This window comes from Natrix helvetica, assembly GCF_964273705.1.
Source record: "Natrix helvetica genome assembly, chromosome: 6".
NCBI lineage: Eukaryota > Metazoa > Chordata > Lepidosauria > Squamata > Natricidae > Natrix > Natrix helvetica.
The window spans coordinates 30,954,868-30,971,941 of record NC_138553.1 but is presented as its reverse complement, the minus strand read 5'-3'; the positions used below and the strand labels follow the sequence as shown (position 1 = coordinate 30,971,941).

Here is a 17,074-nt window from a genome sequence, read left to right as displayed (position 1 = left end):
TGTGTCATCTTCAACCCAACCTGCAGAGTTTCTGATTAATAGTATAGGCACTTGGTAATGATGCTGAATGCATTGTCATTGAAAGGCTATTGTAAGGGTCACTTTCTCCCAGCCATCGTCCTTCTATTATGAAGATGGTAAGGTACAATTCACACACACACATTTTTGATACAGTAAAAATAATAATAAGAAAGGATAAGAAATGAAAAGGAACAAAAACCATCGTTATGCCTTCTACCCTTCTATCTATTGTATAATTATCATCTTATTCTTTTCCCCATCACCTTTGGCCCTTTTGAATCCCCAAATTGTGAAATCATTATTTCTGTCTTTTCTTCTTTCAATAATAAAACACACTGCCATTAGCAGCTTTGTAAAAAAAAAATACATAATTTGCTTTTATTAATAATTATTTTAGAAAGAGCAGGAACTCTTGGATGTTGTTGTTTTTTTTGGATTTTTTTGCTGCTATTTCTTGAGAATAAGTCCTTTTGGATGAGAAAGTGGAAAGAAATAATAAGCATATTGAGACTGAAATCTGGCTATTTAAAAAGTCTATATTTCTACTGATTTTCATGGGGGGGAAAAGAGTCTATATCTCAAGGCTGTTAAGAAACTTTCTTGATGTAAAGCAGGATGTGATGTCTCTGAAGGAAACAATACTTCATTTTCTTTCTCAGATTCTGCAATCTATTCCCCCCTCCTTCCATTTCAATCTCCTCTTAGTATTCCATGTATACTAAGCACACCCAACTGAGATTGGGCTAGTTTTGCAAGAAGTATTTATTGGATTTCTATATAACTTGGGATTTGGGCGCATCAAGACAAAGGTTCTCCCTTTGAAGACCAAGCAGAATGTCAGACTATGCTACTAGGCACTATATATCTAAGGAGATTCTCAGCCATCCAGGTCATGGATGTCCCAAAGGTGCTTTTTCAAGAGGCAAGTAGACTTTCTGGTTTTTCTTTGAAGACATTTCACTTCTCATCCAAGAAGCTCTGGGTGGATGGTGGGGAATGGAAGGATTTATACTACCTGCAGACAGCTGGTCATTTGCATTCTTTTAGAGAGTTGTTGAGGCCACCTGGATATTTATCCGTGTTATCAGGATCACCTGAGTAGTGCAAGTGGGTGTGGAGCCTTCTTAGAACTGATGAAAGGACTGTGTTATAGACTGGAGATAGATGATGTTGTATCCCTCCCTCTTTGTGGAGAGAGGGATGAGAAGCAAAACATCTTCAAAGAAAAACCAGAAAGTCCAGTTGCCACTTGAAAAATCACCTTTGGTACTACTATATAAGTGGCTAGGCAGGAATCTGACATACCAACCCATTGCCTCCTCTACTACTTAGAGCTATATTTTAATAATCAACTATGAATTAGATAGACTGGAATGGCCAGGTAAAGGTGACTACAGAAAAGCTGAGGAGTCCCAAAAGATCCTTGAAATTATGTAGCAGAGCCATGCATCAGGATATTCCAAAATAGCTTTGATTATTGGAAGAAATAAAATAGAGGTGGGAAGGAAAAAGAGTTGGAATTGGAATAAAGTGAGCAATGTTCTTATTAATCATATATGATGCCACTCTTCCAAACAAACTGAATCAACATAAATAATGGCCTACCAGAAATCTATGTTTCCATATGTATTCTAATTCATTGTCAGGTTGAGGTAACATAGGTCATAATATTGCCATGTACTGTACTGAATTTATATTTTGTGAATTTTGTAGTTTTCAAGTGGTTTTTGATACAAATAGACAAAAAAAAATATTCTGGGAATATTGATCATGTAAATTTGTAAAATGGTTTCCTGGTCCAGGATGAAACATGGCAAATTTTAGGAAACGTTGAAACATTTTGAATGACAATTTGTCATAAAATTAATATACTCTGCACATCTAAACATTGTGAATCAATATAAAAACGTGAATGACTGTTCTTTTTCAAAGCTGAAAATACTTTAGATTCGTCAATACCACCAATCCTCTATTAATTATTAGATACTTAATTATTCTGTCTGTATCAACTTCTGAATGTCAACTTCATTATGACAAAGTGTATGAATTCAATAAACTAAAAATGGAAACTGACTCAACATGTCTAAATCCTCCACTCCGATAGACACACACTTATTACTCTACCAGTGTTGCTTTTCTGAATTTAGGCACAGACTCCCAAGAGTGAGACTTCGGGCTTAAAATAATATGTGAGGCTGCTCCAAAGCACACAACTCATATAAATCATAAAGTGCTGTCAAAAAGAAAGGTAATGAACATCTGACATTCTCTTACAAAGATCATAAGTAGAGCTTACGTTTCTGATTCTGAAAGGGGTAGCAATACTATAGAGCAGGGGTGTCAAACTTGTGGCCTGTGGGCCACATGTGTCATGTGCTGGCCACCCCACCCCTATTTTAGCAAAAGGGGAAATGCCATGATACGTCATGTGACAATGTGATGACAAGAGTTTGACACCCCTGCTATAGAGCAATACCTAAGCTCGTTCATGGTGGATCTACTTAAAGAGTGCAGAGAAGAGCAATAAAGATGATTAAGGGGCTGGAGGCTAAAACATAAGAAGAACAGTTGTAGGAATTGGGTATGTCTAGTCTAGTGAAAAGAAGACTAGAGGTGACAGCAGTTTTCCAATATTTGAGATGCCGCCACAAAGAAGAGGGAGTCAACCTATTTTCCAAAGCATCCAAAGACAGGACAAGAAGCAATGGATAGAAACTAATCAAGGAGAGATTCAACCTATAATTAAGGAGAAATTTCCTGACAGTGAGAACAATTAACCAGTGATGCCAGAAGTTATGGATGCTTCACCATTGGAAGTTTTTAAGAAGAAATTGGACAGCTATTTGTCTGGAATGGTATAGGGCCATGATGGCGAACCTATGGCATGTGGGCCAGAGGTGACATGCAGAGCCCTCTCTGTGGGTAAGCGCACTGTCACTAGCTGTTCTTCCAGGTTCCGGCACATGCATGTACGCCGGACAGCTGGCCTGGAGCGCATGTGTGTGACAAAACCTGGAAGAGCAGCTGGCCACCGCACTCTCTTCTGGGTTCCATGTGCTCCGGCGCGCACTCCAGTTTAAGCACTCAGTGCTGAAAAGGTTAACTATCTGGTATAGGTCTCCTGCTTGAGTGGGGGTTGGACTGGAAGACTGCTGGCATCCCTTCCAATTCTATTATTCTGTATTTTTTCTATGATCATGTGTATCCATCCCATGAAGCCCAAAGAAAGTTCAGAATCATATAGGATCTCATGCCATGGGCAGGGGCTGTACTACTAAAAGGTCCCTTCCAATCCTATTTTTCTATGTTCTAATGAAAAGCTTTCTCATGCATTGAAATACAACTTCTGTATTTCCCAGTTTTTCTGCTTTTGGAGATAGGAAACATAGTTCAAAGACATCACAGGGAGCAGGTTTAGAGCACTGCTAGAATATCATAGAAAGAAATGGAACCTAGGAGAGGGTTATGCAGACGAATAGTTGGAAATGAAACAAAGATCCACATCAGGGATAAACTAGTCCACAGATAATGCAGCGGCCTAAAGCAGAAAATCCACAATAATCCATAACCTTTGGAATTGTTCCAGTTGTCCTTTGGCAGGTGGTAATATTTGAACTAAGGAAGCAGTGAAGGAAGATTTTCTTGCTATTTCCATTCTAGCCATAGCTATCATAGATAAAATAAGACTTTTGTAAAGTCTTCTATTTCAGAGGACTCTTCAAAAATTGATAAATGTATCAGTGAAAGCTGTAAGAAAAGTTTGTTGTATCATTTCTAAAACAGTTTTCTTAATCCTTTGATTTTCAGTTCCATATAGTTGGGCTGAGTAATAAATCATGGTTTCCAGAAATTAACTCTTAGTTCAGCTCTCAGTTAGACTTAGCAGACACAACTTACCTAGTTAAAAGCATTAATGCAGACAAGAATAAAATTTATTTATCAAATTAAGGTACTGCCCACCTCACTCTCACAGTGACAACAAATTAAGTTTCCGACATAATTGTTGATATCTATTTCAGCTAAAAAATTGTATCTCTTTGCCTGGATTTAAACTCTAGGTTTTTCCCCCCATGACTTTGTAAATTAATTGATACTTAGCGTCCTTGAGAGGTTGAGGTATGTTTTCATCACAACCCTATCTAGATTGAAGGCCCACTATTCCTATATTCTAGATTAAAATATGATTCCTACCTCACCAACATTGGCATTCCATCAGGAATTAATGATGTGCCATCAAGTCATTTTTGACTCGTAGTGACCACATAAGTTTACTTCAAGATAATTTATCATTAACCTATCATGTCTCTCAATGGTGCACTCATAACTCTGTAACTGGGTCCATCCATCTTGCTGCTGGCCATTCTCTTCTTTCCTTTCCTTCTACCTTTCCCAGCCTTAGAGCCTTTTTTCAGAGAACTGGGTCCTTGCATAATGTGTCCAAAGTAGCATAATTTGAGTCTGGAAATTTGTGTCTTGAATGAGAACTTTGGGTTGATTAGTTCAATGATCCATTGGGTTTTTTTGTGGCTTTTCACAATAGTTTCGGGAGTCTTCTCTAACACTGAAGTTCAAAAGGGTCAATACTCTTTCCTACTTCTCTAAAGTCCAACATCTGCTTCCATACAATGTCACAGGGACATTGTGTTGCAAAATTCCTATATAAACACTTCACAGCATTGGAATATTTTTTCCCAAGGTCTTCATGGCTGCTGTACTGAATGCTGGCCTGCAATGCATTTGTTGACTGCTTCCTCTTTGTTGACAATTGCTCTTAACAATCCATCACTTTACTATCTTTACTGCTAGTTGTTCTACCTGTTGTCATTAATTTGATCATCTTTATATTTAACATTAGTCCCACTTTTTCACTGTGGTCTTTTAGTATAGGGCTTGCAGAACTTTTGCATTGTTGGCTATTAAAGTAATGTTATCAGCATAGTGCAGGTTAGTGCCTTCCTCCAATTTTAATCTTTCAATCAAGCTTCCCTTTATATATTTTTCTCATATAGATTGAATAAATAAGAGGCGAGAATGCAGCCTCACTCCTTTGCCAATTTGGGGTGACTGTTTCACCGTATCCAGACTGTGGCTTTCTGGAGACATACTGAAAAAGGTTACCATATTTTTCGGACTATAAGATGCACCGGAATATAAGACACACCAAGATTTTGAAGAGGTAAATTTTAAAAAAAAGTTTTTATCCTCCCTGGCTCTCAGGAGTACTCTTCACGCCTCCCAAACTCTCTCCACACCCCATTTTTTTTGTGAAAAAAAGAGAGGCCTGTAGAGTGCTCCTGGGGGCTTGGGAGAGCATAAACAGCCCTATTTTTGTGAAAAACAGGCCCATTTTTCGCTCATTTTTGCCCTCCCCAGCCCCCAGGAGCACTTTGCAGGCCTCCCAAACCCTCTGCATGTCCATTTTTGTGAAAAATGGGATGCGTGGGGTGAGGTTTTGGGAGGTCAAAAATGCTGTATTCAGTGTATTAGACGCACTCAGATTTTCACCCTCTTTGGGGGGGGGAAGGTACGTCTTATACTCCAAAAAATACAGTACTTATGACTGTTTTTCACAGTTACGATCTTTGCAGCATCCTCATTCAGATGCTTGGCAACTGGTTCATATTTATGACCATTGCTGTGTCCCAAGGTCATGTGATCACTTTTGTGACCTTCTGACAAGCACGGTCAATGGGGAAGCGAAATTCACTTAGCTGCAAGGTTGCTATCTTATCAACTGCAGTGATTCACTTAACAACTGAGGCAAGAAGTTTTGTAAAACGGGGCAAAACTCAATCAACAAATGTCTCACTTAACAACCTAAATCTTGGGCTCAATTATAGTCGTAGGTCAAGGACTACCTATATAAGTTTTCTCATGAGGAAATGAGATGTCCTGGTATTTCCATTACTCTGAACACATTTTGTAGGAGGATGTAGAAGTATAATGCATGTTTGCCACCTTGAGTTCTTATAAAGTAATAAAGATAGGATTCAAAAAAAACTAGGGCAAAATTGATCTCTTCAAAGATAAAAGTTATTTTTCAAATAAAAACTAATGAAGTGTAGAATGCAAGCCTGCAGTTTGCCATTCAGCATGGAAAAAAATCTCCTGCTTTTCTGCATGATATGCAGATAATAGTTAATATTAACTTGCTAACATCTGTGTGATGCATAGTTATGCAAATACTACTATCATTATTTGATCAGAGTTGATAAGTAACACAGTAAAACCCCCACTGTGTAGTAGTTATAGTTCTGTATAGTCTGCACAAATTCCGTGCAGTGAAGAAAGGCAGTATTTAAAAGGAGCAGAGATAATACTTTCTGTTTCACAAACTTCTCCCATATTCTTCCTTCCATAATCATTTTAATAAAAATGTATCAGTTTTCCTTGGCCTGTACATAACCTGGAGAGAACATAATAAAATGGTATGGGGTCTCCTGCTTGAGTAGGGGGTTGGACTAGATGACATACAAGGTCCCATTCAAATCTGTTATTCTATTCTAAATACTTAGTTTAAATATGCAAGCAGCTCTATAAAAGCATCAATGTTTTTACATTATGGCCCAGGAAATCCTAAGAGTTCAATTTCCCTATGGAGCCTGACTCATATTAATCTCTCATACAGAGACTTATAGTGGCATTAACTAGAACAAAAGGAAAATGGGGGAAAAACCCCTATGGCTATTATCTAACATTTATTTCTAGAGAGAGTCTAAAATATTTTAGATCGTAGGATGTCAAGGGGTTGTGTAAGACACCAGAAGTCATGTCCCTCACTGCTTGCTGGCTTATTGTATTTAGTTTTCCAAATTCCATGGAATGGCCCTTTCAATAGCATGCTTTTATGTGTATTAGTTTTGCTTTAAAGCTGCTTCCGAATTATTTCCCATTTTAAAAAAAAAACTTAACTTTAACTTTGAGATTTAATGATTACGACAAGAGTGGGTTTTTTTGTTATAGAAGTGGCTAGTATATGTTGAGCATGCAAAGTTAAAAGGTGAGGCTATAACATTATGCTCATTCTACAGCACTGAACCAGAAGTTAATGCTTTTTTCCCTCTCTTTCCCCTTCATACTACACTTCTCTCTTTCCCCTTTTCCATTTTCCCACTATTTTCATTTTAATTTGTATTTTATGCTCTAATAAGTTTTATAAAATTATATTATTAAATATACAGTAATCTTTACTGAATAAAATGCTGTCTATACAGATTTGCTGCGATCCCCATAATTCCTAGATCATGTGGTCAAAATCTGGAAGTTCTGAGTTACATCTGGGTGCTAAATACACTTGAGAGCCCACCAGATTGAAGAAGTTAACTATACTAATACCAGTCTTATTTATAAAAGAACATATTAGATATATACACACGTACAACATGAAGTACATCTTGCATGCATTTGCAGATACAGTATTGATATAACTGATAGTGTACATTATTACATCCTATGGAGGAGGGGGAGGAGGAGGACGAGGGAGTAGTTGTCAGGAATATTTTCTGTCCGTATTTTTATATACATCACTTTTTTGAATGGATAAAGTCAAAACAACATCTCTCTGCAGCTTTAATGGATGAGACACTATCAAAAAACCCAAAGCTTCCCTCATAAAGTCCTTGAAAGACAGTAGCCAATTAGAATATAAATGACTTTGAGTGTATATTTGAGTCCATATTTTTATCCTTCAATAAATCAGGCTGTAACTATTTTGGTTTAACTAAAATCAGATAGCAACTTTCCAGATCATTTCATGCACTTCATAAAATAGTTACTATAAACATCATGCTACAATGAATGTTATATTATAAATTTAAAGAAATAACTTTAGCTTCAAAAACCCCACAGACCTTAAAGGTGGGATATTTGAAAATCATTCCTCACACAGCCCAATTTGGAGACTCTTTTCTGGGTTTGCCTGCTAAACAAATTGCACTAAGTAACTGCTACGGAGAAGAACTTCTCAGAGATCATACCCTATTATGCAAATCCTAGAGAAGTTCACTTGCATGGACTCTGACATGCATCTAGTTTGAATATGTATTTACATATTCATACTGAATGCTAATTCCACATTTCCCCGAATGGAGAGTCTTGATCTGCCAAGAATAAATATGAGTTATGTTTCTTTCCCGAATATCTTTCCATAATCTATTTATATGTGAACTTATAAAGATATAATAGAGAATCAAACCAATATACTGTAGGGGTAATCCTCAACTCACCACCAAAATTGAGACCAGAATTTCTGTTGCTAAATGATGTGATCATAAAGCAAGACATCACATCACTGAAGTCTTTAGCAATCCCAATCCCTACTGCCATCTCAATTCCAGACACATGTGCCATTCAGTTGCTAAATCATGCAGCCTGTTGTTGCAATGGTTCAGAAAGCCTTCAGAAAACTTCCAAGATCTTCCCCAGGTCTTGCGAGAATGGGTGTGTTATTTGAAGAATAATGGCAGCTTTCTAAAGCTTTCTGAAACATCTCTTAAGAATAGGCAAATCAAATAAGTAACTTCTTCTCCACTACAATTATCAGCAAAAATCTCAGAGTTTTAAATAAATTAACTCAACATTCCACATCTAAACCCATAGCTGTAACAAAATCCTATTTGAAGGAATACAATGGTCCTGATATCCTAATTTAAACAAAATAAAAGAAAGCCAAAGTATGATGAAAAGAGACCATTTCTCATTTACAAAAGACAAGCTCCAATTATTCACTGTAATTTCATGTCTCTTCTTCTGGCTTATCACCACATGAGCCTCCGACATGTAGCTGAGGATTTATGATTGTACTCATGAACCAACCTAATTTTACCATTTTATTGCCAATTCAGTTCATCTTTTCACAGTTGTTTCGTTCTGGTGATCCACTTTCAGTGTTTACTGCTCTTTAAAAAATGTGACGTGATCTACTATCGAACTCTTCATCCCATACTTCCAACAAGAGATCATTTAAGGACAAGTGTAATAGCTCTTCTCCCAATACAAATACTTAAAGAACCTCTTTTTTAACTTCTCACTATTATGAAATTAACATTAAAAGGGCACACTTTTTGATGACCTGAAGGTGAGATTTATTTTGGGAAATGCTTCGGTCAAAAACTTTATTAGAAAAGACTATAATATCTCCCAAGGGGGCTTGGTCTGTTTTCGTGGTGACACATTTAACCAGCCATGGCTGGCAGGGGCCAGATACATTAGGGAAATGAAACTTCAGTTGGCCTGAGGACTGCATCAGACTTTAGCTGTCATGTTAGGGAAGCTTCCCCAAAGTGGATAGGGCTGGGGGCTAAACTTTTAAGAAGTAAAATTAATGCATTAAATACGTACAAAGCTTAAGGCTTTTATTTTACCCTTTGAAACCTTTCCAAACTCTTCAAAATGTAAAAGGGAGACCCACCAGTTTCCCCCCTCCCCTCTGGAGACCACAAGAGGGATGCTGGTGAATTCATGTGGCCCCTGGATTATATTAAATAACTCCTACAGTGCCCACCTATCATGAAAAAGACATGAGCATGCATTTTCCCATCCCCGTCAAGAAAGGAAGGAGGCAGATAGACTTACTAGGCACTCGGTTAATGGCTTTAAGGGGCCTCAGAACTCGTACAGTGCGAATTGCAGACAAGTTAATATTTTGAAGATCCAGGGAATATTCCACCATCCTGCAAAAGATGAAAGACACTGAAACTATTATATATGTTTAAAACCAATAGAGTAAATGAGGGATACAGGAGTTAAAGCTGCTCATGCTGACAGAACGGCATCAAATCCCTTTAGTATGTCATTTCTTCTTCCTTAGTCTGTCCTGAGAATTTGATGGCAGGAAAGTATTGGGGGAAGCATCACTCTGCAAATCATATTATAGGTTGTCACTTCACTGGGGCTGGAGAGACGAAACAACTGAGTAGCATCCAGTGCTGTATATCTCAGGCAGCATCTTTAGGTTATGATGACAGCATCAGGCTATAGATTCAATAGTGGATACCCTTTGGGAATCTTTATATCTGAACATGTGCATTCCACAAGCTTTAAAAAAACCACCCTCCCCAATTCCTCAGGTTCAATTAAAAATGCTACCCTTAATCTTAGGATCTAAAAAGAACCAGGAGATCAGAAATATTTTTTCCATTTATTCCCACCATATTTTATTCTTGATCATACTGGCTGGGCTGGATGCCTAAATTTGTTCCACAGAATCTGAATATCCACCTGCTGTAGAGAATGAACAATTTCAGTACTTTTAAAATTAACAGTGTTTATATGTTAATTTTGTATTATGAGCCTCCTCAGAAAAGATATCTGTATTTGTATATGCATCTATAAATAAACACACAAAATGGAATATATAAATCAGAATGCTGAATCTCTAACAGGAAACAGAGCTTTTTGAGATAGTACAGGGTACAGATTTTTGTCTGTGTGTGCATCACCTACTTTGCTTTGTACTATCTATTCCAGGATTCTAATCAGGATTAGAAGATTTCAATAAATGTTACTGGTTTCTTTTAATTCTGGATAAGATTTCATAGAATCTGTTTATTAAATCAGAGGAGAGGGGAAGAAAGGAGAAGAAAGGAGAGTTCTGCAGGCCACTTCTGCTGCCTGCCGGCTGCCTGCAATTTGGCAGTTCAAATCTCACCAGGCTCAAGGTTGACTCAGCCTTCCATCCTTCCGAGGTGAATAAAATGAGAAGGCAGATTGTTGGGGGCAATATGCTGATGCTGCAAACTGCTTAGAGAGGGCTATAAAGTACCGTGAAGAGGTATATAAGCCTAAATGCTATTGCTAAAGCACATGGGAAAAGAATCAAACTTTGGTTGCCAGCTGCAATCCCCATTGATCCTGTTCTGACCCTCTTTGCTGTTGCCAGTGAGAAGGTATAAAGACTGGAAGCCAGCATTTCTTTCTTAAGATTGGTGCAGAGTATTTTAGTTTTAAAATAAGTGATCTTACATACATACATACTGGCTGAATTCACATATTATGCTGAAATATAACGAGGTTTGCTTGCTTATGATTTAAGTGATTTTCAGCTTCAGTATAATAGTTTGATTAGGCAAACTATGTACGTATATGTATAATCTTTATTGTCATTGTACTTAAATACAACGAAATTGGTTAAATTTTTTTTTTGCCTAACTCTACTGTGGCACCAGGAGCTCAAAGCCACAGTGTCTAAGTGCGCTGCCATCTTGCGGGGGAGGAGGGGAACAAAAAAAAAACTATGCTTAATGCAGTGTAGGAACTTGGTCACAGTTTATTCTGTCTGGTACCTGCGTTCCAGTACAGAAAACTGTAACTCAGTGCAACCTTCACAGGAGATCTAAACCGTAACCTAACTTGCGTAAGCCAAGTCTCTAACTTTGCAAGATTCAAAGAGAAGAGTAGGTTTATGCTTTATGAGGCATTGGATAGGATCTTCTTGAATCAGTGTAAGCAACCAACTCACAAAATAATATAAATACACAGAGACAGCACAGCACTGAATGCTCAGTGCTATAAGACAACTGTAAAAAGAGCTCCTGCCATCCATGACCTGGATGCATCCAAGAAAGAAGATGCACCATTGGCTTGATCTGATCAGACTTCTCTATCTGCTGATAAATGTCTCTCAAGGACATGCATGCTTGCTATTACTGATCTCTTGTCAGTGGAGAAAGCGAGATGGCAAAAAAAAAAATAGTTTTCCTCAATCTAGCATCCTCTATATATGCTTTTGTTTTTAAATTCCATGTTGTAGACCATCTGATGTAACTGGAGGGTACCAAGTTAGAAAATCAAATCAAAATCCAATTCTCGTGAGTCCTGCTCCTGAACTTTAAGAGCAAAGAGACTAGAGCTGATAAAATTAAGTGGTATAATTAATCAATTAATTCATGAGTCATATTAAAATTCAGAGCAGTTTCCCATGGGAAGAAAGTTCAGGTCTGATGACATTGTCATAAACAATTTATGTTCATCCTGCCAGTCAGGGGATGCATTTGTGATGAGCTTTCAAAGAATAAATGTTTTGTCAGTGAGACTTTTCTTCGATCATCAGCACATTGCAATAAATTTTAAATGTTCAATTTAACTGATAGAATAGGCCCATTCATAGAAGTACTTGAGAAATCAGTCCTTGCTACTGGGGGGGGGGGGGGGGGGCTTGCTTTTGCCCACAAAACATTTCCTTCTTCTTTTGGTCCAGAAATATAAGAATTGATATTCATAATTGGGGTTTATTCTAACATGTAACAGAAACCTTTGTACTGCTGGGGGGGGGGGAGTAGATATTTTGAAATTGGGAATATGAAATGAATTGGAGATAGATTTGTTGAAATATAAATTAAGTTCTTTTTAATTATCATTATTTTATATTAACAATATATTATTGGTACCAAATATTTCATTAGTTAAAAGCATTTATGAATTGTTTGAATTGCTTACAAATATTTTATGCTAATCAATAACTTAATAAATAGAACTTTAAGTAAATTTAAGCAAGAGTGCTTCCCATGCATACTTCACTTAGCATGGCAAATATAATCTTCTAAGGGGGCTTGAATATATATATATATAATATTGCAAATCAGCAGAAAAGGTTAGAATCTAATAGTTCCTATTTTTTCCTTTTTTAAAAAAAATCTTTGTTTTTCTTTTTATTAAATTAATATTGTTATAATGTTTCTCAGTATTTTCAATAGTTATTGAAATAATAGAATGTTAATAATTTCAATTCATACAGTACAAATATCATTATATCAAAACAATGTAAGATTTAGAAAAAGAAGAAGGGGGAAAAATCCCCAAATTAAAAAAAAATTATGGTGTCATGTACAATGCCGTCCTATATATATATATATATATATATATATATATATATATATATATATATATATATATATGTGTGTGTGTGTGTGTGTGTGTGTGTGTGTGTGTGTGTGTGTGTGTGTGTGTGTGTGTGTGTATATACATACACATACACACACACACACACACACACACACACACACACACACACAGAGTGAGACCTCGCCGAAACGTTGCCAAGACAATCTCAATCTTACACGGGAAAAGACCCGAATACAACAAGACCAGCATACACATACACATACACATACACATACACATACACATACACATACATATACATATACATACACATACACATATACATTTACATATACATATACATTTACATATACATTTACATATACATATACATTTACATATACATTTACATTTACATACACACACACACACACACACATTGTAATTGGATCATTACCATTTGAAATTGGATCAAAGAACTGCTGGTTTTGCGAGCTTCTGAGAAAATGTATTGATGTATTTGTTTAAACTCTGAGGGCATCTGTTTGCTTTTAAACTACAAAGGTATCCTTTTCCTAGAAGGGCTGCTCTAGAACTTCAGCAAAGGGATAGAAGCCTTCTCATCTATGTTGACAGATGCCCCATCTGTGCAATGGCTGAAGCTGGTGAGGCAGGAAGTAGCAGTGCTCTGACCCGAAAAAACGGTTACATAAACATTGAGTAGACGTCTCAAGGCTAGGAAAAGAAGCCAACGTAGGAGGAAAAGGCCTGCAATTTAAACCCTGGAGCAGATACACACACACACACACACACACACACACACACACACACACAGAGCTTGATTTTTGTGTTCTGCATGCACAGAGCTTTTATCTTTTCTGCAGTAAAGCCAATTATTTAGCTAAGTCATGTTTCTGAAGCATCTGCTGTAAGCACATTTCTTGAATACAGGATGAAGCTATGGAAAGTTAAGATTTATTGCTAAGCTTGGGGTGAAATCTGGATATCTGGGATTAGAAAGGATGATTGCATGAGTATATGAGTAGCTGCCATGGGTCCGCTGTCTTATTGCAGGCAGTGTACTCTTTTGTCCCATAACTACAGAGCTCATTAACACCTAGAAGCTATTGCTTTTCATCATCAGGTATGATTTCACCACTACAAACATTGCATCAATGCTGGTTCAACCCACTCTGCTGCCACACCTCAAGGACAGCGTCAAGATTATCTTCAGCCAGTTCCTTGATGAGACTGCTTTTGCTGGTTTCTACAATGCTTTTCAAAAATACCCAGAGTTTATCTTGGCCTATATCTGGCATCATTACAAGCAAAAGCAAGGGCTAACTTGGAACTACTCATGCAAGAAATGAGTACATGCTCGGGCATCTACAACTGGAGGTGGAGGTGAGTCATGCAGTCCCAGGAAAAAAATGCAGCTGCATCCTCTAAGAAGATGGTTTCTCCTAAGCACTTCTGTGCCCTCAAGTCTGAAGTGCTGCACAGCCCTACGACCATCAGTTCAGACAATACTAAATGTCATGTATAAATGCTGACTTAGCTGTTAAACAAATGTTAAAAGAGGTTACCACCTACTTTTGCATTTACTGAATGCTTAACATAAAATTATCATTCTGCATAGTAAAGAGGATTCCTGATTGCCAATATAGAGGAAAATTAGATATATTTCCCTTTGTATAACATAGCCCCTTTTCTGTGTGTCTAGCCCAGCAGTTCTCAACTTGTGAGTTGCGACCCCTTTGGGGGTCGAATGACCGTTTCACAGGGGTCACCTAAGACCATCGGAAAACACATATTTTCAATGGTCTTAGGAACAGAGACACCGCTCCTCTGTGGTTGGGGGTCACCACAACATGAGGAACTGTATTAAAGGGCCATGGCATTGGGAAGGTTGAGAACCACTGGTCTAGCCAAAGCCAATGCAATCCTAAATTGCATTAACAGAGGGATACAACGAAGATGAAGTGAGGTACTAATACTAAGACCGCACATAGAATACTGCATCCAGTTTTGGTCACTACACTACAAAAAAGATGTTGGGACTCTAGAAAAAGCACAGAGAAAAGCAACCAAGATGATTAAAAGGCTAAAACATGTGAAGAATGATTACAGGAACTGGGCATAGATAGCCTAGTGAAGAGAAAGACCAGGGGAGAAATGATAGGAGTGTTCCAATATTTGAGGGTCTGCCATAGAGACCCTCTGTTAATCAGTAAACTTGTAAAATCTGTAAAGCTGTAAAAATCTGTAAAATCTGTAATCCGTTAATCTGTCTATGCCAAAAGCACCTAGAAATCTGCAAGCACAAAAATATACAATTTAAAAAACCAAAAATCTACAAAATTCAAAGGAAAAAAATTGAAAGTCTTGGTCCCATCAATATCTGAGATGTTACCTCTTTTATTTTGCATAGAGGTAACCTATTCCTTAGCAAGCATTCAAAGTTACGACAGATCTCCCCAGACGTATCATACAGTCATGTGATCACATTTTGGGTGTTTGACAACTGGCCTGTATTTATGGATTTTTTTTGCTGGAAATTAGTGTTTACTTCCAGTTACCAGCAAAAAAAAACACCCACTGGCTAAAATGGGTTCATTTCATGACCATGGCATTCACTTAATGTTCATTTAATGACTGCCACAAAAAAGATATCACAATTAAGTGGTCACATGGTGGCCTGCTTAATGATTGCAATGATTTACAATCATAATTCTGGGCTCAGCTATGATCATAAGTGAAGGATTATTTTTATTATCCTGACCAGTATGAGCATTGGCCCTATATTAAGCAGGATCACTTGAAATAAAAACTCTGTCTGTACCTAATTGATCTTCAGGTCAGAAGATACTAAAAAAAAAAAACCATTGGTACAGAGGAATCCATCTTAACAAGAAATAGAGGGAAGAATTCCAGCAATTTCCCTGTGTACTCACTTTCATACAGCTCTTTCTCTGTGTACTCACTTGACTAGATTCTGTATTAATTTGTGTTCTGAAAGTTCTATGACATGTTTTTGTCTCTTATTTTCTTTGGCTCTCCTAGCCTTCCTAATCAAGTCAACTACTGGTATCTATTGCAAATTCTTGATCAAACAAGCACTGATACACAAAAACAGATGCAATACGAACCATGGAATATATTTCCACAAGTAATATGTCTGATTCCAGGAAAGACAAATCATGTTTTCATTTGGACAAAGACAGTTTATCCCTTGTTCAGTTTCAGTTCCACTTCTACAACAGGCATAACTAATTTCACGTGAACCATGGAATATGTTTCTACAAGTAATATGACTGATTCCAGGAAAGGCAAATCATGTTTTCAGTTGGCCAAAGACAGGTTGTCCCTTGTTCAGTCTCAGTTCCACTTCTACAACAGGCATAACTGATTCCACAGGACTGGTGCAAAGGTGGGTATTATCACACATATCTGCAGATCAGATTTGCTATATAAATCTTTAATTATAACCTGCCCTGTCTTTTCTCCCAAAATAGACATTCTGTAAGTTCAGCAGTACATAATTACATATAGAAAGCCTAGACCTTGAGGGCTGTCACCACCTAATTCACTCCATGCATTATTAAATATCAAAGGTTGCTCTAGTTGCTGACTCAGCGCTAGCATTAAGCCTTCACTTTGTTCTGCAGCATATTTAACCAAAAGACGCTCTCTGTGAATTGTCATTCAATTCTGTTCCCAGCCCAAAAAATAGAAAGAGCAGCTGTCACAACCTTTCACAACAGCATTTGCTACAGGGACATATTTTCCAGGGCAACAAAGTATTACTTGCTGAAGTGTTATGATTTCTTCTTTTTTTCCTCTGCTGCCTCCTTTTTTCTCCTCCACACTGCAACTACTCTTTAGAAAAAAAAAGTACATTTGTGGTAACTGAGTGAAATGATGTTTTTCTTGAATTGCCGTTTGCTTATGTATTTTCATCCTCCCATGAGGTACTTAGAAAAAGCAGCAAATTTTGTATAGGCAAGGAAAAATATTCAACATATTCAATATTAAAAATAATTTGGAGAGATTTAGATTGTTAAGGAAAGCCATCTCAGAAAATGGTCAGTCTTATCCCTTTTCTATGCATGTCTCTTTTATTTATTTTCAGGCCCTTGCAGAGAGAGATCTAAATCAGAAAACAAGGAGTTATAAGTGATCTAAAATGTAAAACAACTGGAATTTTCTCTTTTTTTTTGAATGCAATTGAAGC

At 37.2% G+C, this 17,074-nt stretch overlaps 1 protein-coding gene across 1 annotated transcript in view; it reads right to left on the bottom strand.

Annotated features, from left to right (window-relative positions):
* The window catches only part of CACNA1I (calcium voltage-gated channel subunit alpha1 I), a gene marked incomplete at its 5' end in the record, with an annotated part of 332,383 nt that overhangs the window by 114,277 nt on the left and 201,032 nt on the right, over positions 1–17,074 (bottom strand). The window contains one exon of the mRNA XM_081958124.1: positions 9,595–9,692. Coding sequence (XP_081814250.1) covers positions 9,595–9,692 — 98 coding nt within the window. The remainder of the gene's footprint in view (positions 1–9,594; positions 9,693–17,074) is intronic.